This window comes from Falco naumanni, chromosome 7, assembly GCF_017639655.2.
Source record: "Falco naumanni isolate bFalNau1 chromosome 7, bFalNau1.pat, whole genome shotgun sequence".
Classification (NCBI taxonomy): Eukaryota; Metazoa; Chordata; class Aves; order Falconiformes; family Falconidae; genus Falco; species Falco naumanni.
The window spans coordinates 21,996,184-22,014,791 of record NC_054060.1 but is presented as its reverse complement, the minus strand read 5'-3'; the positions used below and the strand labels follow the sequence as shown (position 1 = coordinate 22,014,791).

The following is an 18,608-nucleotide window of genomic DNA, read 5'->3' as shown; positions in this document are numbered from 1 at the left end:
GACTATACTCGTAGAGTTGTAGTTCTGTTGTCACTGTACTCTGCACCCTGCAAAGTTAAAAAAGCAGTGATTTTTTTTTTTAACTTTAAAGAAATAATAAATTGAAATGGCCTTACTTTCATAGTGTAAATGAATTACTAGTTTTTCTTGAAAGAGATGCATAAATGTATGGTTTTCTGCTATTCATAGTAAGCTTCATTCTTAGGGTGCTGTTCAAGGACCTGAAGAATTTGCTGAAGGCTTTGTAATTGGTGTTAGAAGTCTTCTTGGACACACAGTGGGTATGTATCATATTGTTACTGTTTTAATAAATCGTTAACTCATGGATTGCTTTTTTCTTTTTGTCTTATTTTCAAGGGAAAGTTATATTTTTAAAGTATCTACATCGTAATTTTTTTAAGTATTAGTATTAAGTATTAAATTTTTTAAGTAATAGTAAGTATTTAAGTTTGTCAGATAGCATTGCCAGTATTCATGATACAGGTTATTCCTACCGAACTGACTTGAGACCATTTAAATGTCCATTTTCCAAACTGAGAAACACTGCATGTATAACTGAATTTGTAACATGCTGTGAATGAATATGGGAAATAATTCCGATGGTCCTAAAATGTCTGGGGAAGCTTGAGAAGTGTTTTGAATAGAAGATACTGTTACAGTTACATAGGCAAATAAAAATCTAAAGTGTTACAGGAATTAGTGAAAATACAATTCCATCCAATATGCTATATAACATGTATTGAGGCAATTTAAGAGTTACCTTTTGCAGTATTTATGGATATCAGGCTAGATCTAGAGTCTCCTCATGGGTGACGTGGTAGTCATTTTGTGTTAAATTCGTAATATCTAAACTGAATATGAAGGGAAACTTCTGTGACCTTGGTGGCTTCTTACGTCTCGTCTGCTGTTAAATTGTGAAAGAACAGTAACTCCTGCTTTCTGCCCTGTTCCATCAGGTGGTGCAGCGGGGGTGGTGTCTAGGATTACTGGTTCTGTTGGAAAAGGCTTGGCTGCTATTACTATGGATAAAGAATTCCAGCAGAAACGGAGAGAGGAAATGGGTCGGCAGCCAAAAGACTTTGGTGACAGCCTGGCCAAAGGAGGAAAAGGCTTGTTACGGGTATGAACTTGAAGTTGAGGGCATGGTGTTCCAACTTTTTAATCCATGCTTGAAACTTACATGCAAGCAAGTTACTCTTCTTTATCAGTTCATGAACTAAACAGAAGAGACAAACAGGCAGTCAGTTTATAGGAGACTCAGTGTAATGTATCAGCTTTAGCGTTTGAGGTTGTGATTTTGGCTAACTTGTGGAATTGAAGGTATGGTCTCAGAAGGGAAAAGTGTAGGAAGTAACACCAATTTCCCCTGTGAATTATATAAATACACAGTTACTCATGTTGAACAAATGTGTTATCTAATTAAAGCAGCTGGGCCTGTATTTTACCTTGCAGTCAGTTCTGTCATTTCAGTCAGCTGACTGTGAATTATGAGCTCTGAAGCACGTGCTGCTTACTAGAAATTACGTTCTATATACTGAGGTCTTGTAAGACCTGCTAGGTTTTCTTTACTTAAAAGAATATGAACATAAAGCAAGTAGAATGTGTATAAAAGTACCACAGTAAGTTTGAGAGATTTTTTTGAAACATAAGCTGTGCAACCCCTGTATTTTTCTGGTTGCTGAAAGATCATGCCTGTTTCTAGTTAGCATTAAGTATGAGACAACTCTCATGTAAACAATTACAGAGAGATCTGTATGACTTGAATATAATTTAAGTATTCTAGTAAATTCCATCACTTCCCATATGGAAGAAAAGCAGTCAACATATTTCTAAGATAATTATAAATAATAAAGATTTTGGAGTTGTTTCTGATACTGTTTGCTGAAGATTTGGAAGTTATCTCAGTGGATTTTTATTATTCTGCTTAGTGTCATTAAACTACTTGACTTATAAAGTCTTCCAGAAAATTATTTGGTATTAACTTCTCTTGAGTGTTTTGTATCACTGACTCATGACTGGGAATTCTGGCAGTTTCCTATTAGTAGTGAAAGTGAAATAGTGACTTTGTTAATTATTACAAGACTGAATATAAAAATTTGCTGTCTTTTTCTTGCCAGCATAAATGTTTCTTCAGCCATTTTAGGTTTTCCCTCCTCTCTTCTTTCCCTCTGTTATAATTGTCTTAAAAATTTAAATTAAAAAAATCCCCACAAACCCACCAAAAAATAAACCACCCAAAAAGACCCAGCCAAACAGTGTTTCCGATATTGAACTTCCTTATAAAGTTTTACAATGAAAATGAGAGATAAGTCATTGTTCAGTTACACTATAGCATTTCTGTTTGAGTAGGAACTTAACTGCCTTCTTTATTTTAGGGCGTTGTCGGAGGTGTGACGGGCATAATCACTAAACCTGTAGAAGGTAAGCATTAAGGCTGCGCTGAACTGCACTGTGTAAATGGTTTCCCAGTACTTAACAATTTATTTTGTAATTTTTAAGAAATGCCTGCTTTAAGTGTGGTGATGCTAAGCTGCAGCAAGATTGTATTTCTAATTCAAATGTGACCTTACTACATTTTCAGCCTTTCTATGAATTAAGGAATGGTTGTCTTTGATATATATTATGTCAGGCCTACTGTAGCACCTAATATATTGTTTAAAGCCGTAATAGAGATACTAAAAACAGTAAATTAGAAAGCACCAATTGAAAAAAGTTTTTTAGAACTCCAAAGTTCGGAGAAATGTTAAAAAACAAATTTGGTTTTATGTCTGAGATCTGTATTTGTTTTTGTGGAGTCTATCAGTTTATCAGCATGATAGATGTTGAAAAAATGCAAGATAAAATACCTCTTAGTAAATTCATGTCTCGGTGATTTAAATGTCGGATGTTGATCGTTACTGTGTTGTATTTTATAGGTTATTGGCAGACACTTTGAGGTGTAGTCCTCCTCTCATTGGTGGATGAACACACATGTTTTCTAAACACTGTCTTGGCTCTTCCATAGTTACGTATAGTGTTATGTATTACCAGAAACATGTATAATTTTGAGATATGAATAGTTAGCTTCCATTATATTTGTGCATCTTAAGAGTCTTCAGATTTTTTTATTACTGTCAACCTATAAAAACTGATCTGTTGGCCTACAGTCCAGACTGAAAATGTGAGGAAAATCTAGTTGACCTCTCAGTTATGCTGTTTTTGGAGGCTGGTAGGGTGTTAAGTGGACAGCAATGTGTCTGAACAGACGAGGAAGCAATGTGTGACTTCACAGAGAACTTTTTTTTTTTAAGGTGGATTGTACATAATCAATTCATGTGGGCTGTTTCCAGTTCAAACAGTTCTAATGCAGCCTGGAGCAGTAATGGTTTAATTCTGTGGCTAATGTTTTCAAGGAGTAGGTCATTAAAATGATTTCTGTTCCTTTTTTTTTAAAGGGGCTAAAAAAGAAGGTGCAGCTGGATTCTTTAAAGGAATTGGAAAGGGGCTTGTAGGAGTGGTAGCCCGCCCAACGGGTGGCATTGTAGATATGGCAAGCAGTACCTTCCAGGGAATTCAAAGGTAAAAATGTTAAGATGAAATTTTGAAGTCCTCTCCATGTGTTGGATACTGAGTGGTAAAGTGGTCCAGGGGCAGTGCACAATTCTTTGTGTTAAATACAATGTGCAGTAGGATAGATGAGGTTGAGATGTCTGGTATCCTGTAATGAGTGTATTTTATGATGATATCTGGAAATTGCTGCTTCAGAAAAACAAGTCTTGCAGTGTTGTAGTTCAGATAGATGATAACTAGTCAGTTCTCTCCTTTCAGTCCCTCCCCTGATTGGAAAGTAATTAAAAGGTCTTGTGTAAATTTTACTTTTGAGGTAGGCTTGTGTACTGCTGAATGGAAATAGCTAAATGTCATTTAGACTTACTGTAAAAAAAAAAATAGACCTTTGACATTTTTGGAGAAAGACTTGCCGGTTTGAAATTTGGCTAGCGTGCAAATTGGAGGCTTCTTGTTGTTTAAGGGGAACTTTGGAAACTGTGTTTAATAAACATCAGAACCCTTAGTAAATTATCCACAGTTGGGAGTAAACTTCTAAGTTATTGTGTAGCTGTCTAATTGGCTAATGTGTGCCTTTGCTATTTACGTTCTGTAGGCTACCCAGGAAGTGTACGTGGGATATGTGGCAAATGAAAGGGTGACTTTTTAAAGATATCTTGGTGAAACTAAGTAAGCTTACCAGAATACTGTTCCACTATCTATGGCAGGGTAGCAGAATCAACTGAAGAAGTATCTAATCTCCGTCCTCCACGTTTCATTCATGAAGATGGCATCATCCGGCCGTATGATAGAGTGGAAGCTGAGGGTTATGATTTATTTGAGGTATGACTTACATGGTAAATATAGTTAAAACTAAACTACAGGGTTCCATAAAACATGACATTAGAAAAAAGCTGCCAGGTATCTGTGACAGTTGTTACCTGTAGTAAAAATTTGCCCCGGCCAATTTCACATGGCAAGCCTGTATAGCAGAGAAGACCTAATGCTGGTCGTAAGCTGAATGAAACAAGAAAACTGCAGCATTGCTGTTAAACGATCTTTTGTGTGTTATGTTCCGTAATTGCTTACCTGGAAGTAGGTAGTAGGATTAAGATTAGAGTATGTTGAAACAAATATTTTGATACTCAGTTCTAATGTTTTGCTTAATAACAAAGGTGAGGCTGATTTACAAACTAAAAAAAATTTTAAATAGGATGAATAGGGTTTGAATTGTTTGACATATAGTACAAATACTGAAATTTCAATTTTTCAGTTTGGTGGTATCAGCATTTGAAAAAAGTCTGCATGATTTCTCAGAATACCACCTTTTGGTATTTCCTTGTGTTGTTCTTAATAGCAATGTGTCCTAGCTACAGGCATTGTACGCACATTTAGCCTGCTTCCACATCTGGATGTGGCTGACATAAGGAGGATGAATAACATTTGTTTTCAAGTCCTAGATAATCAGAATCTGGTTAACTTGTATTTCAGCCTTCATGTTCCTAAAACTTACCCTAAAATGCTTATTTTGTTGCTAAAAAGTTAAGAGTAAAGTAACTGTCTACATTAACATTTTAAGACCAAAACTTGCACATTTGCTTCTTTCTTCTACATGTTCTTTTAATTCTTATCTCCTATTCTATTTCTAATATTTCTCTTCTTTCTCTTTTTCTCCTGGCTTACGCAGCAAGAACTGGAATAACGGAGTAAACATTTTCCATATTTCTTTCTGTGTTTCCATCATGGTCTTTTATCTGCCTTAAGTATTTAGATATAAAGGGCATGATTGGATTTAACATGTCCTCTCCCCTTGATTCTTATCTTTTCTGTGTAGCAGTCTAATAAAACAGTGTTTCATGTTGTCCAGGCTAAGAAAACAAACTTGAATAACCATCTTCAGTAAGATTAGATGAGTGAGTAAGAGGAGAGAGACAAGGAGGGTCCTTTGTTTTCTGTATATTTGTTTTTCTAAGGATGCTTAGCTCCTTAAAAATGGCAACAACAGAAGGCACTTGGAAAGAAAAATAAACACCATGACAGGGTAGACGTTGACTTCATTTATTAGCTTTCTCTTAGAGCTAGGGCTGTGAATGAAGGGAGAAAGCAATATTTTGATACTTGTGCAAAATTTAAAATAGTGATACTGAATGGTATTTTTTCCAGTGAAAATGCTTATAATACCATGATACAGAGATACTGCTTCCATATAAATGTGAAGAAAACTTGTATTTGTGGTTTCTGTAATAGGCCATAAGCCTGTCACTTATACATCTGGTGAACCACTATCACTTCAAGTTGCTATTACTACTGCTTCTTTATGAAATTTTATCAATTAAAAAATATAGCCAGCTCAGTTGACTCTGGTTTCATTTGCAGAATCTTCTGGGGCTTTGATGTTCAGCATACTAAAATGTAAACTTTCAGCTGTTGACGTGAATTTACATATATGTATAAATAAAAAAATATATATTTCTAAATTAAGTGATGCCATAAATTTAATTTCTAATAGAGCTTCTCATGAATTAACAAGCTAAGCTTAACAAGCTGTTCTCAGAGCAAATTGTTCACCTATCGTACATGAAAAAAACTGAGCAGAGACATCTCTGCTGCTAATGCCTTTTTAGAATGTAGTGGTCAATAGCTTATTGCATTTATTTTTTTTTTTAATAAAACATTTAGTGAATTTTTAGTTTAGCTGATTGAATGGAATTTTGTTGTTGTGATACTCTAAACAGACCCATTTTTTCCATGTAGTGAGATTTTTTTATTTTTATTTTTTCTATCTTCAAAAAGGACAAGATAGCACAGTTAACACCAAAAACTGGGTATTAGCAGTTCCCGCACATCTAATATTTGTATTTTTCTTAAATCTAAGTGTTGTAGATGGGAATTGTATACTAACCAAGAATGAATCCTCTATTTAGTTCACTACATACGGTTTCTTCCTTTCGGAAGTCAGTTAATTGAATGCAGGGGGTTTTGTTGTTGTTGGTTTGTTGTTTTGGTCTTTTTTAACTAACTGGTTTTGATTATTATGCTAGAGGTTAGTGTTGGGGAGGCTTCATTTTCTAATGTTAATTACAAGCAAGAGGGGGACAGTGTCTTCACAGGAAATAAGATATTTAGCAAGGAAGATGAGTCAAAATCAGTTATATGCATTTACAAATTTAATTGCAAATAACTCAACTTAAAGGTACTAGTGTTGTTGGCATTTGAATCCAGTTTTGACCCAATGTTATGAGTAGTTTAATCAGAATCCCTACCCTCTCATCTATTTTAACTAACTTTAATGCATACATCCCTTGAAAATAAATACACGCTTACAAGGTTGAAGCCTCGTAAGGTTACCTTAAGGTGCCTCAATACTGTCCAGTGGTTGGACAAAAAGATGTTTCACTTAAATACTCATTTGTATGTGAAATGTAGATATTGGTAGACATTAGAGCTTGGCTTAAGAGGGGCATATATGTAGGTCTTAAAAGACAAGTTACTTTTTTCCACTTGAAGTTGTGGGGCATTTTTGTACAGAATAAGGACAGTCGCCAGATGGAGTAGATCAGTTGTATAAACTTGTTTATGCAGTGTGTTTTCCCAGAAGTGCTGGATCTAATGTCTATGGGCTATATAGGGATCTGCTCAGTCAATTCAAAACCTGGAAAGTCAGATTTAACATCTTGCAGACCAAGTCTCTAGCTCATGCAGTGAAGCTCAGTAGTATAGAATGCATTTTCTTAAGCATAAATGCACAGTATGTGTAGCTGGAGAGAACAAAGAACAAATAGGACAACTCCAAGGAATAAGTTCTCACGAGTGTTAATCTTTGTATGATGAGTGTTTGCAGTTGATGAGATGTGCTAGAGCAGGTAATGAATGCCCTTGGCTTTGTTAGTCTTTGCATTTTAATATGCAGGTATTGCTGCCTGCTCTGGTTGAGGAGGCTGTCTTCTAACCTCAGCACTTAGGGTCTGACATGATGCAATTCATACATTATTCAATGCCTATGGCCTTACTTTGTTTCATTTCCCAGTTAAAGCGTAGAGCATAGCATAGAGCATTATAAAGAATGCAGAATGTTTCATGAATAATTGAGACATGGTGGTAAGACAGTGTTGTGGCAAAGAGAATACTGTGCTAGAAACTGCAGATTCCATTTGAGTCACACTTCTGCTGTGTAAATCTGCACTGGTTCTTTCATTTCCACATAAAACAAGAATGCGTTGAGCTTTTAAGTGTTCTAGTATTCTTGTAAAAATAAAAGCATTTGGTAAAGATGCCTGAATTTTAAGAGTGTGTAAATCATGGAGTAATTTGCAGCAAGTGCAACCTCCTTTTTACATAATGCTACCACCATTGTGCTGGTGTCTACCAGGTGTACTGAGAATAGCTCTGAGTAATATTGCATCTCTTAAGCACAGAGCTCAGTGGGAACTCTTACTTTAGTAACACTGCATGTAAAATACAAAAAATACTATTGGGATTGTTTCTGAAGTTACGAGAAAGAGGCTTTCTCTCCAAAGCTTTGAGTTTAAATAGAAGAAACATGCTTATGAATAAATCTGTTCAAATATGTGGCACATCTCATTTCTGCATATCCAGCAAAGGGATTCAGAACATGGATTGCAGCCTTTGAACTGCACTCTTACATGGCGATGGGTTTTGTATTTCTTAATTTTTTACTTGTTTTTCAAATAGTTATGGTTCAGGTATAAAATGTGAATTCATATTTCAATTTTAGACGTGCTGTCATCTTTCTTCTGATGTTTTGAAGGGACTTTGAGATAAGCAGTCTTTCTGGCATTTTTTTCCCTTTCACGTATGTTTTAGGGTTTCAGAAATTTTTAAGATGGTCAGAAAGTACTATTTTTTTTATAGAAGATGTGGACTCTATATTTTTGGTTGCTGGAAATGCTGAATTAATGTTTTTCAAAATGTCATGTCACTAGGGAGCAAATCCAGAAAAAAAAATGTTGTTGATTTAAACTCTTGAATATTAATGTACTTTTGATCTTAAAGTATGATGATGCTTGAAGACTTTTGTTGAACTTTTAAATATATGTAAATATAAGTAAATGTTGACGCCTCTTTTAATTGATTCTGATATAAGCTGAGTTGACAAAAGATCTTTCCATTTGGGTTACTTAAACTATAGGGAGTTCTAGGCCTGCATGGTTGATCACAGACTGATAAATGTGGAGTCAGGTTTAGCTTCTGTTGTCATCTTACCGTTTTTATAGATACAGCTACGGAAATACAGAATGGAATATATCTTGACAAGGAATAACTAAAAACACACTGAATTTTTAGTCCTTCCTCTTTAAATTATTCACACTAGTTTGTCAGAAACAGCTTGAGAAATTTACCATTATACAGAGGCTAGATTCCACAGTAACATCTGTAAAATTAACTTAAGCTCATCTTATTTTGCTATGAAGAACATCAAACCAATTTTGGGGCATCCATGCCCTTGCTAAAACTTGCTCTGAGGTGCATGCATCCTGCATCCAGGCAAAGCATGTATGGCCTTCAGTCTTCGTGATGTTTCCTCACATTCCTAAACAGGAACTGTACATTTTCCAATAAAACAGATTAAATGATAAAAAAGGGAGTTGTGTTGGCTTAGAGATTGCAAAGCTAACATGCATTGACAGTGTGCCTATGTAACTGTCTTTGCTAATTTTTGCTGTGTAAACATTATTTACAAGTGGAAAGTGTATTTTGTAAAGGTTTTTTTTGCACTGATCTAACATTCTTAGTAGGTGTTTGAGATGCATGTACCATAGGTGAAATTTCAGCATCTCTGTTGATGTCACTGTGGTGATAGTTGAAAGCTCTTTATCTTAGCAATAAATGGTAAGTTTTATGGTGTGACCTAGGAAGACTGTAGTAGTTGGAGCTTCTGTAAAACCCTCTGTTGATCACCGTCGTAATTTTTAAATATAAAAAGCTCACGGTTGTCAGAGAACATAACTAGGTTAGTGTCCCTGACCAGGCTTTTGTGACTAGCATGCTAGAGCCCTGTCTTTGTTAGAAGCCTCTTGAGCGTACACAGAATACAGATGCTCTTTCTGGTTAGTGTCCTGGGGCAAAGTCCAGGGTATGCACACCTTCTTTCCAACAATTGTTTCCAGGGTTGAGACTATGTAATCCAGCTGTTGGCTTCTAAAGATTTTCTAGTTTCTTACAAATAACTTTACAGAATTACAACTTCAGTGGCTCTTTGATTTGCAGGTTCAGACATGAGATGACTGAAGTATATATCGCATATTTCAACTATACTTAGCTTTGCAGTCCAAAATAAATGCAGAACTAATTTTAAACTAGATGTTTATATTGCTTGTTTCATTATTTTTTTTTTTCATGCTAGGAGTTTTCACCTTAACATGTAACAGTGTATGGCTTCCCCAAAGAGAAGGGTCTGCCTGGGTATTTTAGGGGCTTCCCTTTGGAGTGTTCTGCTGGTAGCTGGTTTTAGATAAGATGTATGTCATACAACACTGTTACTGTGGTAGGCTTGGCTATGGAGAGAATTCGTGATCTCTGGCATTTAATGCAACCTGTGTACAGGTAAGGTTCTTTAGTAGCAATTACGTATTTCTTGTGTACAATGACAATTACAGTCTGAATGTGAATTCTAGCCACCTTACAGCTACTAAATAAGAATTATAACAGAAAACATGTATTTAATTGCAGTAGACCACTTCTGTCCTGAAAACTAACATTCATTCAAACTAGTAACCCAAGTATGTTTGCCTGTAACACAGTGCTGTGTTAGTTAATCAAGCTGGTAGCAAAGCAGAGCAGATAGGAGATTGCCTGCTCTTTGACAAATTTGTATCAGAAGAATCAGTAGTTGGCACAGATGTATTATCATGCCCAGTTGGAGGTTGGGCTCCCATTGGTAGTACATTATTCATTTCACAATTTTATCTTTTTCTATGTGATGATTTGACGTGTATCCATTTCCCACAAAAACATTTATGTGTCACTCTGTGAACCTTGTTGCCTTTAAGCCAGTGTTATTGTGAGCTTGATTTAGGGATGACTGTGACTGTCTTTTATGCTGCTCTTCATTGTTGGTGGAATATTGTAAACATGGTGGCATGCTTTACAAAATATACTCCAGTTAAGCAGCATGTGCAGAACGGGAAATCTGAAAAATATGTAATCAAAAAAATAGCGAAGTGAAAAAAATAGCTCAGAAGCACTTCAGTACTTAATTGTAAAACTTTAACCTCTGTATTCATGGTTTGTCACTTGAGTTGTAGCTGTCCAACAAAAACTTGATGAGTGATTTAATCTGCGCTTCCATACACTTTCTTATTTGGGATGTCCATTCAGTGCTTCAGAAACCTAATCTTGAGGTGCATTGAGTATTTGTAACTTGATGGTTTATTTCTAAGGGTCTGGGTCATGTGCTGCTGCCTCTTAAAGGTACTTTTGCAGGTTTTTCATGCTTGAATCAAGTCTGCAGCATGGGGTGTAACAGAAAAAAAAATTACTAAACAATTACTAGCACAGAAAGGAAATCAAAGCTGTAGAAATACTCAGCTTCATGAATGAGAACACGGTGAGAGCCTGCCTTTAAAGCATCTGTTCACCAAAGTAACTTTTAAAAAGGCGTTTGAATTGAAAACACTGCTTTGAGTTTCCTTTTACAGCCCCAAAATTATTTTCTGTTTCTATTACAGAAATTGCACATTAGAAAGCTGGAAAAAGAGAGCTATCGATACCACTGTGCGCTTCCAAGAGGCAGAAGAGCAAACCTTATCGTTACAAATAGGTATTAAGTTTTGAAGGCTTACTAAGAGCTTGTCTTCGTTTCAGCTTGAGGATTAGACATCTGGCTAGGTCTAAGGCAATTGCTCTTTTCTGCATATGTACTTTTCTTACCCATTTTTTCTTGATTTTTTTTTTACAGTTTATTTTGTTGCCATTATGAAAAATGTAATACTATAATAGTGTCAATGTTAGGTACTAATTTAGGAAGACAGTTGAGGTCAGTGATCCTTTCATCATATTGGAGGGAAATATTTTTTTATCTTTCTTTCTAATTTTTCAAATTATCTTGTCATAAGTGTTCTCATTCAAACCAACATTTTGATAATCCACATTTACTATCTTAAAGGATACTCTATACTTAAGTACACTATACTTAAAGGATAATCTAAATGGAGTCTTAAGGTTTTGTGCAAGTATGAAAATTATTATTAAACTCATTGGACCATTTCTGGAATTCAAGATGTTACTAGTCGTGGATACATAGTTTGAGGACTCAAAACTTTCTAAATACATTGAGAGAATGAAAAGGAACCCATGAATTATGATATCTACTTCCCAAATATCACCAGTTTCACCGTGCCTGCATGTGTGAGATAGGCTCATCCATAGCGAGGCAACGGGACACAACCCACCATGTTTGTTCCATAACGACTAGCACACCTTGAAATTCATGCTGTAGCTGAACAAGCTTTTTCAAGATACTGACAAGGTTCTTCAGCGATAGTTAGGTGACTTAGTTGTTTGCAGCTTCAAGTTAATGCGTAGTTCTCTCCCTATCACAATTCTTCTCCACCTGCATAAACATTCTATTTTAACTCTATTCAAAACTGTCAGCTGTTTTTGTCTTGGTGTGCTAGCTGACACTGGAGCTTTGAAGTAATGGAAGGGTCAGCTAGCTAGCAACTCTCAACAGTAGCAACTGAGGCATCTGTCCATCTAGTTGTTACTGTGTCACTGTGTAGCTATATGCTGCTGTTTGGCTGCCTTCATCTGGTGGAGACTGGCTTTGAGGAACTGGTTTGAATTAACTGAGGACCCTCTAGTATTCAGTTCTAGTAAAGTGTTTGAACTTGGAGGTCGGGGTGGGTTTTGATTAAGTTGGTCTGTGCATACCATGAGGTATCGTAGATCATCTATGAGTCTTAAGGACAAAGTGATTATTTCAGAATATGTATTAAGGAAATGTGATTCCTCTGTGACTGAGTGGATACTGTTAATCCACATAGAAAACACCTTCTCAATCAAATTTCTTTCCTTAATTTTGTTTTGTTTTTCTAGCAAAGTTCTAGTTCCAGGGAGAAATTGAGTATTAATGTTTTTTCTTCTGAACAGGAGAGTGATATATGTAAAAGAAGTGGAAATCTTGGGACATTTAACGACAGAGTGGTATTACTTATTTGAAGAATTCACACAGTGTCCCTCCTATGAAGCAAATGTTTTAAAAATAACGGTTTTGGTAAGAAAAGCTTGTAATTTATTTATTTATTTAACTGTTTAGAGTCCAAACATGGTCTTAACTTATTTATGGTTCAAGCTGCTATCTGTGGGACTATGAGACAGCATTTCCTGAAGATTTCTGGAAAGTTTGAGTTGGGTTGAACAGAGGCCACACTGAAATCTAACCTGAAGTTAACATTCAAGCTGTTTAAGTATCAAATTCTGTATTCTTGTGTTGAGTCACCTGAAGTACATTTTTGTTCTTCTCTACCACAGGATCAAAGGGTGTTCCAAAGGAAGGACAGTACAGGTCATGAATGTGTAAAGACAGTTCAGCTTCAGGATGAAGCTACAGCAAGGGTATGTTCTTTTTTTTTTTTTTTTTTTTTTTTCCTTCTTTCATTATGATATTTTTAACAGTTGTTGAAACTCAGCACGTACAAAACATGGTAATGTTCAGAGATTCATTATGGAGTAGGCTGCTGTTGGAAAAGATTGAGGACTGCTTACCATGCTTTCATGTTGAAAAATTAGTTTAACCAGAAGAACAATGAGACAACATAGTCTAAATTTTTCAATAGGATAGGCAATAATAATTTAAGGTTGAAGTTGCAGAGTCTTATCTTTTGTATATTAAAACTCATTAAAGGAAAACAACAAAAATATCTGAAGTACTAGGTTAAGTTCATTATAGTCTCTAGGATTCAACATACCTCTGAATTCTGCTACCCTTCATTATTTCAAGGTCACTGGACTAACCCAGTAATTGTACCTTGTGTAAAAAGCCTTACTTGGATTTCTCCCCACTTTCACCCTTCCTGGACCTGGGTTTTCTACTGTTTATCTCTAAATGTTTGTTGACGTTGATGCTGCAGAGGTGGATATATTTTGGGAGGTTTTTTTCTGTGGATGGTTGGGTCTCATAAGCTGAACTACCGATTTTTATAAATTCCAAGGTGCTTTGACAATGGAAAAATTTACCTAGGAAACCACGTGTCTTAGTGCAGTTTTGTATCAGATGATGAGAGAGGAGGAGTTCTTCCTGATACCAAAAGTGAAATCAATTACATCCACAACATCTTGGAAGCACACTTGAAATTGTAGCTCCAGTAACTGGCAAGTCAGCAGCTAGAATCAGAATAGGGACCAAATTGCTTCTATTACATTGATTAAGCCTTCTAAAAAAATGGGTTAGACTGGGAAGGAAAAAAAAAATGCTGTCGTTTTGAGGCACTTTTTTATCTACTGTAATATTTTTATCTATATTATTTCTTTACTGTCCCGTGTCTACAAAGTTCCTTCAGCTTTTTCTTACAGCGTGTCTTCTGAATGACACTTGGTTAACTGATTTAAATTCTTCTAGTTTGTCTGTGTTTAGTGCCTTGGCTGAAGCTGGAATGTTGTACACAGCACACAGGCCACAGCAGAAGGATACTTTGTGTTTAATTCTCTGTTTTTCTGTTACTGCCTAGCTGCATGCTCCTTTACTAGTGTTTATGCTGATATCTATACTTTGAAAATAATTTTTTCTGTCCTAAAGTGCAGCACTACCCATTTACCTTCTGTGGATTTATTTCTTGAGCTTATCACTATTACTCTTTGCTTTGCATCTCTGTTCTTGGCATAGATATCAGTTGTGAAACTGTAGCAGTTTGATAGGAAGATACAAAAAAAGTATGCTTGACAAATAACTGTCACTTGTGTGAAAACTTCGTTGGTGACCTTTGGACGTGCGTGAAACTTTAAAATCAGATTAAGGTTATCTGTAGCTTCTGTGTTCTTTCTGTCTCTTCTGAAAAAAACCCAAGCGTTTTAGGTTTGTCCTTCTTTAGTCCTCTGAACCTTTCCCCAGCCTCCATGAGTTATTGGAAATACTTGAAGTACATAGACCTGATGCATCTTATTGGTCCATTCAGCTAAAATTATTCTTTATTTTAACATTTGTTGTTGTATATATGAGTTTTACTTCTACTGACATAATGGATAAAAAAACCCACACAAGCGTTTCAAACCTGTCAGCTTTCACTAAATGCTGGAATTACTCAGGTGAAATAAGAGCGACCATGCAAGCTACTCCAGTACATTTTGGGTTTTGCTTTTTTCCTTAGGCATTTATGCATATCATGTTGACATTAATTTTCTCAGATGAGATAATATCACTTTCTTAATATTATGTATAAACATTATGTGCATAATGTGCAATATGTTTCATGTTAGCCAATTGAGAAGTGTGGGGGGGGTGTTAACTATTGGATTGTTTATATTCAGGAATTAAAAATTACTGGTTCAGTTGCACTGTTTTGTTCAGTTAAGTTGTTTCTAGTTGTAGAATTATTGTTGGGTTCTATTTTGATGTAGCCTTTTGTGGCTCTCCAGTTTGAGAGTGCTTTTCATTGTAAGTATTTTCAAAAGTGCCTGCTGACATCTGAATCTAGTAGTTGTAGGCTCTCATTACTTCTCTAGCCATTTTAGAAGAGGAAAAATGGCATCATTTGATCTGATACTAAATTTTCCTCAAACGACCTTATTCTTGGAGCATTTAGACTTTGGCCAAAAACAATGTGTAGCAACAGGAACAGAGGATGTCAAAAGCTGACAGATGCTAATTAATGGATCTAGTATGTTGCAGTACTTGATCATTATATTTATGTAAGAGACTTTTGATCCCATAATATTAGAAGATCAGCTAAGACAGAAGGAATGCATCCTTACTAGGCTGACTGGACATGAATTTAATGCTGGATCTTTAAGTGGCCTGACTGTGAGAGCCTCCAGAGCATATAGTATTGGAACTGTCATTTGCTTATCAGTTTAGAATTGGATCACTTGTATTGGGGTAATCCCTGAGGAAGGTTTATCTAGTTAAGTGTGAATAACATCATTAATGTTACTGCTTGAAAAATTTGGAGTAGACTGGTAGCATCACTGAAGCTTTTTCTGAGTGGAATATTATGCACGTGAATCAGAAGCTATGTATCTAACTTGAACTGACCAGTGCGTATGTAGGTTTTAATGTTTGTTGAATTAGCTATTCTTAGTAGCATCTTACAGAAGAAAACTGCAGATTGCATGTTTTAATGTTGTTTCTTTCGATATGTTGCTTTACAGAGGATTTTTTGTGCCATTCAGGAAGCCCAGGCAACAAGAAAACAACACAAGTTGGTAAAGCAAGCATCATTGCAGTTGAAGAAGCCACAAACACTATCTTGATAATGACAGGATTTGTCAAGTTTGACCTTTGGTATGCAGTTTTATCCCTAAACTTGATTAGAATCAAAATGGAAAATTGTGTAGAAAGTAAAGATGAAATATCTGAGGTCTTCCTTCAAACTTAACAGCCATAAACACTTTATTTTAAGAACCTATGCCACTTTGTAAAACTATGGATTTCATTATTCTAAAGTACGCATTTCAGTTTAAAAAATCACAACTTCTGCTAAAACATTTTCCCACTCTTAAATTTTCTTTTCTACCCTTTTTCATGTGTAGGAGTTCTTGTAAATGGATTCTAAAATAAAGTGGTTATCTCATTTGCACTCTTAAGTTTATGGTTTACAGACAGGTTGTAGTAATTGTCGTTTCAGCATTTTGCAAAATAAAGTACTTCTGTTACTGATTTGAAGCTAATTAAAACTTCTATTTTAGGCAGCATTCTCTGTAAATTAAGAAAGAAGTGTAAACAATTTAGCTGCTGTAATTTCATCCCTGTCTGTTTAGTATTAGAAAATACTGCACTGGAGCAACAGAAAAATGAATATGTATGAAAAAAATAGGTTATTGTCGTCTGGAAATGCTTATTTTAGAATGTTGTCACTTAGACTGTAAATGAAAATCTGCACTTTAAAAATGGAAAATATCATTTACCTGTCATGTGCACATATATGGTTTTGGTTGTATCACTGTAGCTTAAAGACTTCTTTGGGAGGAACAGCATGCTGGTTTTAGACAGCATTGTATGTCAAAAGCTTAAATCAAAGTAATTAGCTTTCCATATTTCAGTGTATAGTTACTCTACTGGAAGACTGCCATGTCATTAAGTGAAAAATCGCTTCGGATACAGTATTTTTGTTACAGTTTCTCTTCCTGAAGACTGTTAGCATTCAGTTTAGCAAGATATTTAAGCACATTTAAGGTATATGCCTAGTTCATAATGGTATGAATAATCCCATGAACTTCATTAAGACAAGTCTGTTCTTAACACTAGGCACATCCATAAGTAACTGTCTGGGTCAAGGACTCTATGAGCAAACAGAGTGTTCCATGATAGGTGAACTAAAGAGTTCTTTCTGTCAGTCTTTGCCATCCTTGCAAATAGTTACTTGTGAAAATTTGATCTTTGCAACTTAAATCATTCTTGGAAAGAATTATTTTCTGGTTTTTTAATTAATTTGGTACTAGGTAATAGCTATAGATACAAATTCAATGAAGAAAAATGGCAATATTCTTGCATAGATCTATTCAGTAGGTGGAGCAATCATGAAAACCAGGTCTGGATTTTTAAGTTAAGGCTGGTGAATTCTATAACTGTACTCCTAATCTGTACCTATGATCTCACCAAATCTAGAAAGCTTAAGACATTTGAAAGTAAGCTGCCAAACAGAACTTTTGCATCTGCAGACATGATTTTATTGCTGTTGTATGCACATGGCTATTAATCCACTTTGCTTCAATGGAAAAAATGTGGTACAACCTTTAATTATGTGGTATCACCTATTTTCTAAAAAGCTCTGCTCACACATTAAATTAGCTGTCTCAGTTGTGTGTATTTCAAACCTATGTTTTTTTAAAAAAAAGACAATAAATTTTTATATGCAATTATTTGTGCTATGATTTTAAATGTTGTTGCTTCTAAAATACGTTCCATGCTGTTGGTTTCCCACAGGTTATTGACACATCATGAAAATAATTACTGGAGTACTAGTGTACTGTAGAAGAACTTTCTACAGCTCAGCATTTCTTTCAGCTTGGTTTCTGGCATGTAAGGGACAGTTGTATGTGTACTGCCTCTTAATTTGTAGTTGAAAATAGATTCCTCGTTACTCTCAGTGCATGTTTAGATGGTACCATGTGCTTATTCTGAGGTGGAAATTTGGAGCTTAAGACAGTTCTGCTAATACGTTTCTGATTCGAGTCTTCTCCTTGATTCACTTCTGTACTTCCTCATTTTCATTTTTAGGCATTCTCACTTGAATTATAAACAGTAGATATTTTCTTACTTTATATGTGATTAGGTACAGTGAAGTAGCTTCCTATTTGAAATAGTCCGGAAAAGCAAATAGGGTTCTATAGAACTTTTTTTAATTTTTGAAATGCATGTCTTTGCAGTTTGGGTTGCTAGCTGAATTTGAACTGGTAGATGGCACTAAAAATTCCAGCTGAAGAAGTAATGAATGACCTTCTTTACTGTGCTCAAGGGGATGAGAGACATCATTTGCTAAGGAATTCCCTTTCTTCCTTAAATGAAGATAAGATATTCACAACCAGTAGGTTTCCAGTGCTTGTCCTGTGCTCTCCTGAAGCGTTCCATTCCATTTTATTATGTGTCCTGTCTTTGTTCTTGTGTTTTATCCAGCCTTTTGCATTGCTGCATTCTCTCCAGCTGCAGATGCTCTTGGCTATACCTAAGCTTTGCTGTCTGAATTTGGCAACTTTATTTTCCTGTTTCCTTTCTGCTCTTTTCCTTAATCTAGTGTATCTTCCTGAAGTGCCGGCTGAGGGAAGATCTGTATATCCAGCATAAGAACAACTGCAGAATTAAATCCTGTTCAGAACATCTGTAGGAATGATGTGTAGATTGCCTTTTCAGACAGTCTTTAGTGATGAATTTCATCCAGGTTCTGCAATGTAAGGTGAAAGAGCTTTTTCAG

At 35.5% G+C, this 18,608-nt stretch overlaps 1 protein-coding gene across 4 annotated transcripts in view; it reads left to right on the top strand.

The window, feature by feature from the left end:
- VPS13C (vacuolar protein sorting 13 homolog C) overlaps positions 1–17,556 on the top strand; it is a 97,058-nt gene extending 79,502 nt beyond the window's left edge. For 3 of the 4 annotated variants that reach the window (XM_040600342.1, XM_040600341.1, XM_040600343.1), the window contains 9 exons: positions 206–281; positions 957–1,120; positions 2,376–2,421; positions 3,435–3,558; positions 4,254–4,368; positions 11,214–11,305; positions 12,637–12,760; positions 13,018–13,101; positions 15,850–17,556. In XM_040600342.1, coding sequence (XP_040456276.1) covers positions 206–281; positions 957–1,120; positions 2,376–2,421; positions 3,435–3,558; positions 4,254–4,368; positions 11,214–11,305; positions 12,637–12,760; positions 13,018–13,101; positions 15,850–15,951 — 927 coding nt within the window. In that variant the 3' untranslated portion in view covers positions 15,952–17,556. Of the gene's footprint in view, positions 1–205; positions 282–956; positions 1,121–2,375; positions 2,422–3,434; positions 3,559–4,253; positions 4,369–5,212; positions 11,306–12,636; positions 12,761–13,017; positions 13,102–15,849 lie in introns of those variants that run through there. The other variant, XR_005828825.1, reaches the window with a different exon arrangement.
- Positions 17,557–18,608: the final 1,052 nt, after the last annotated feature.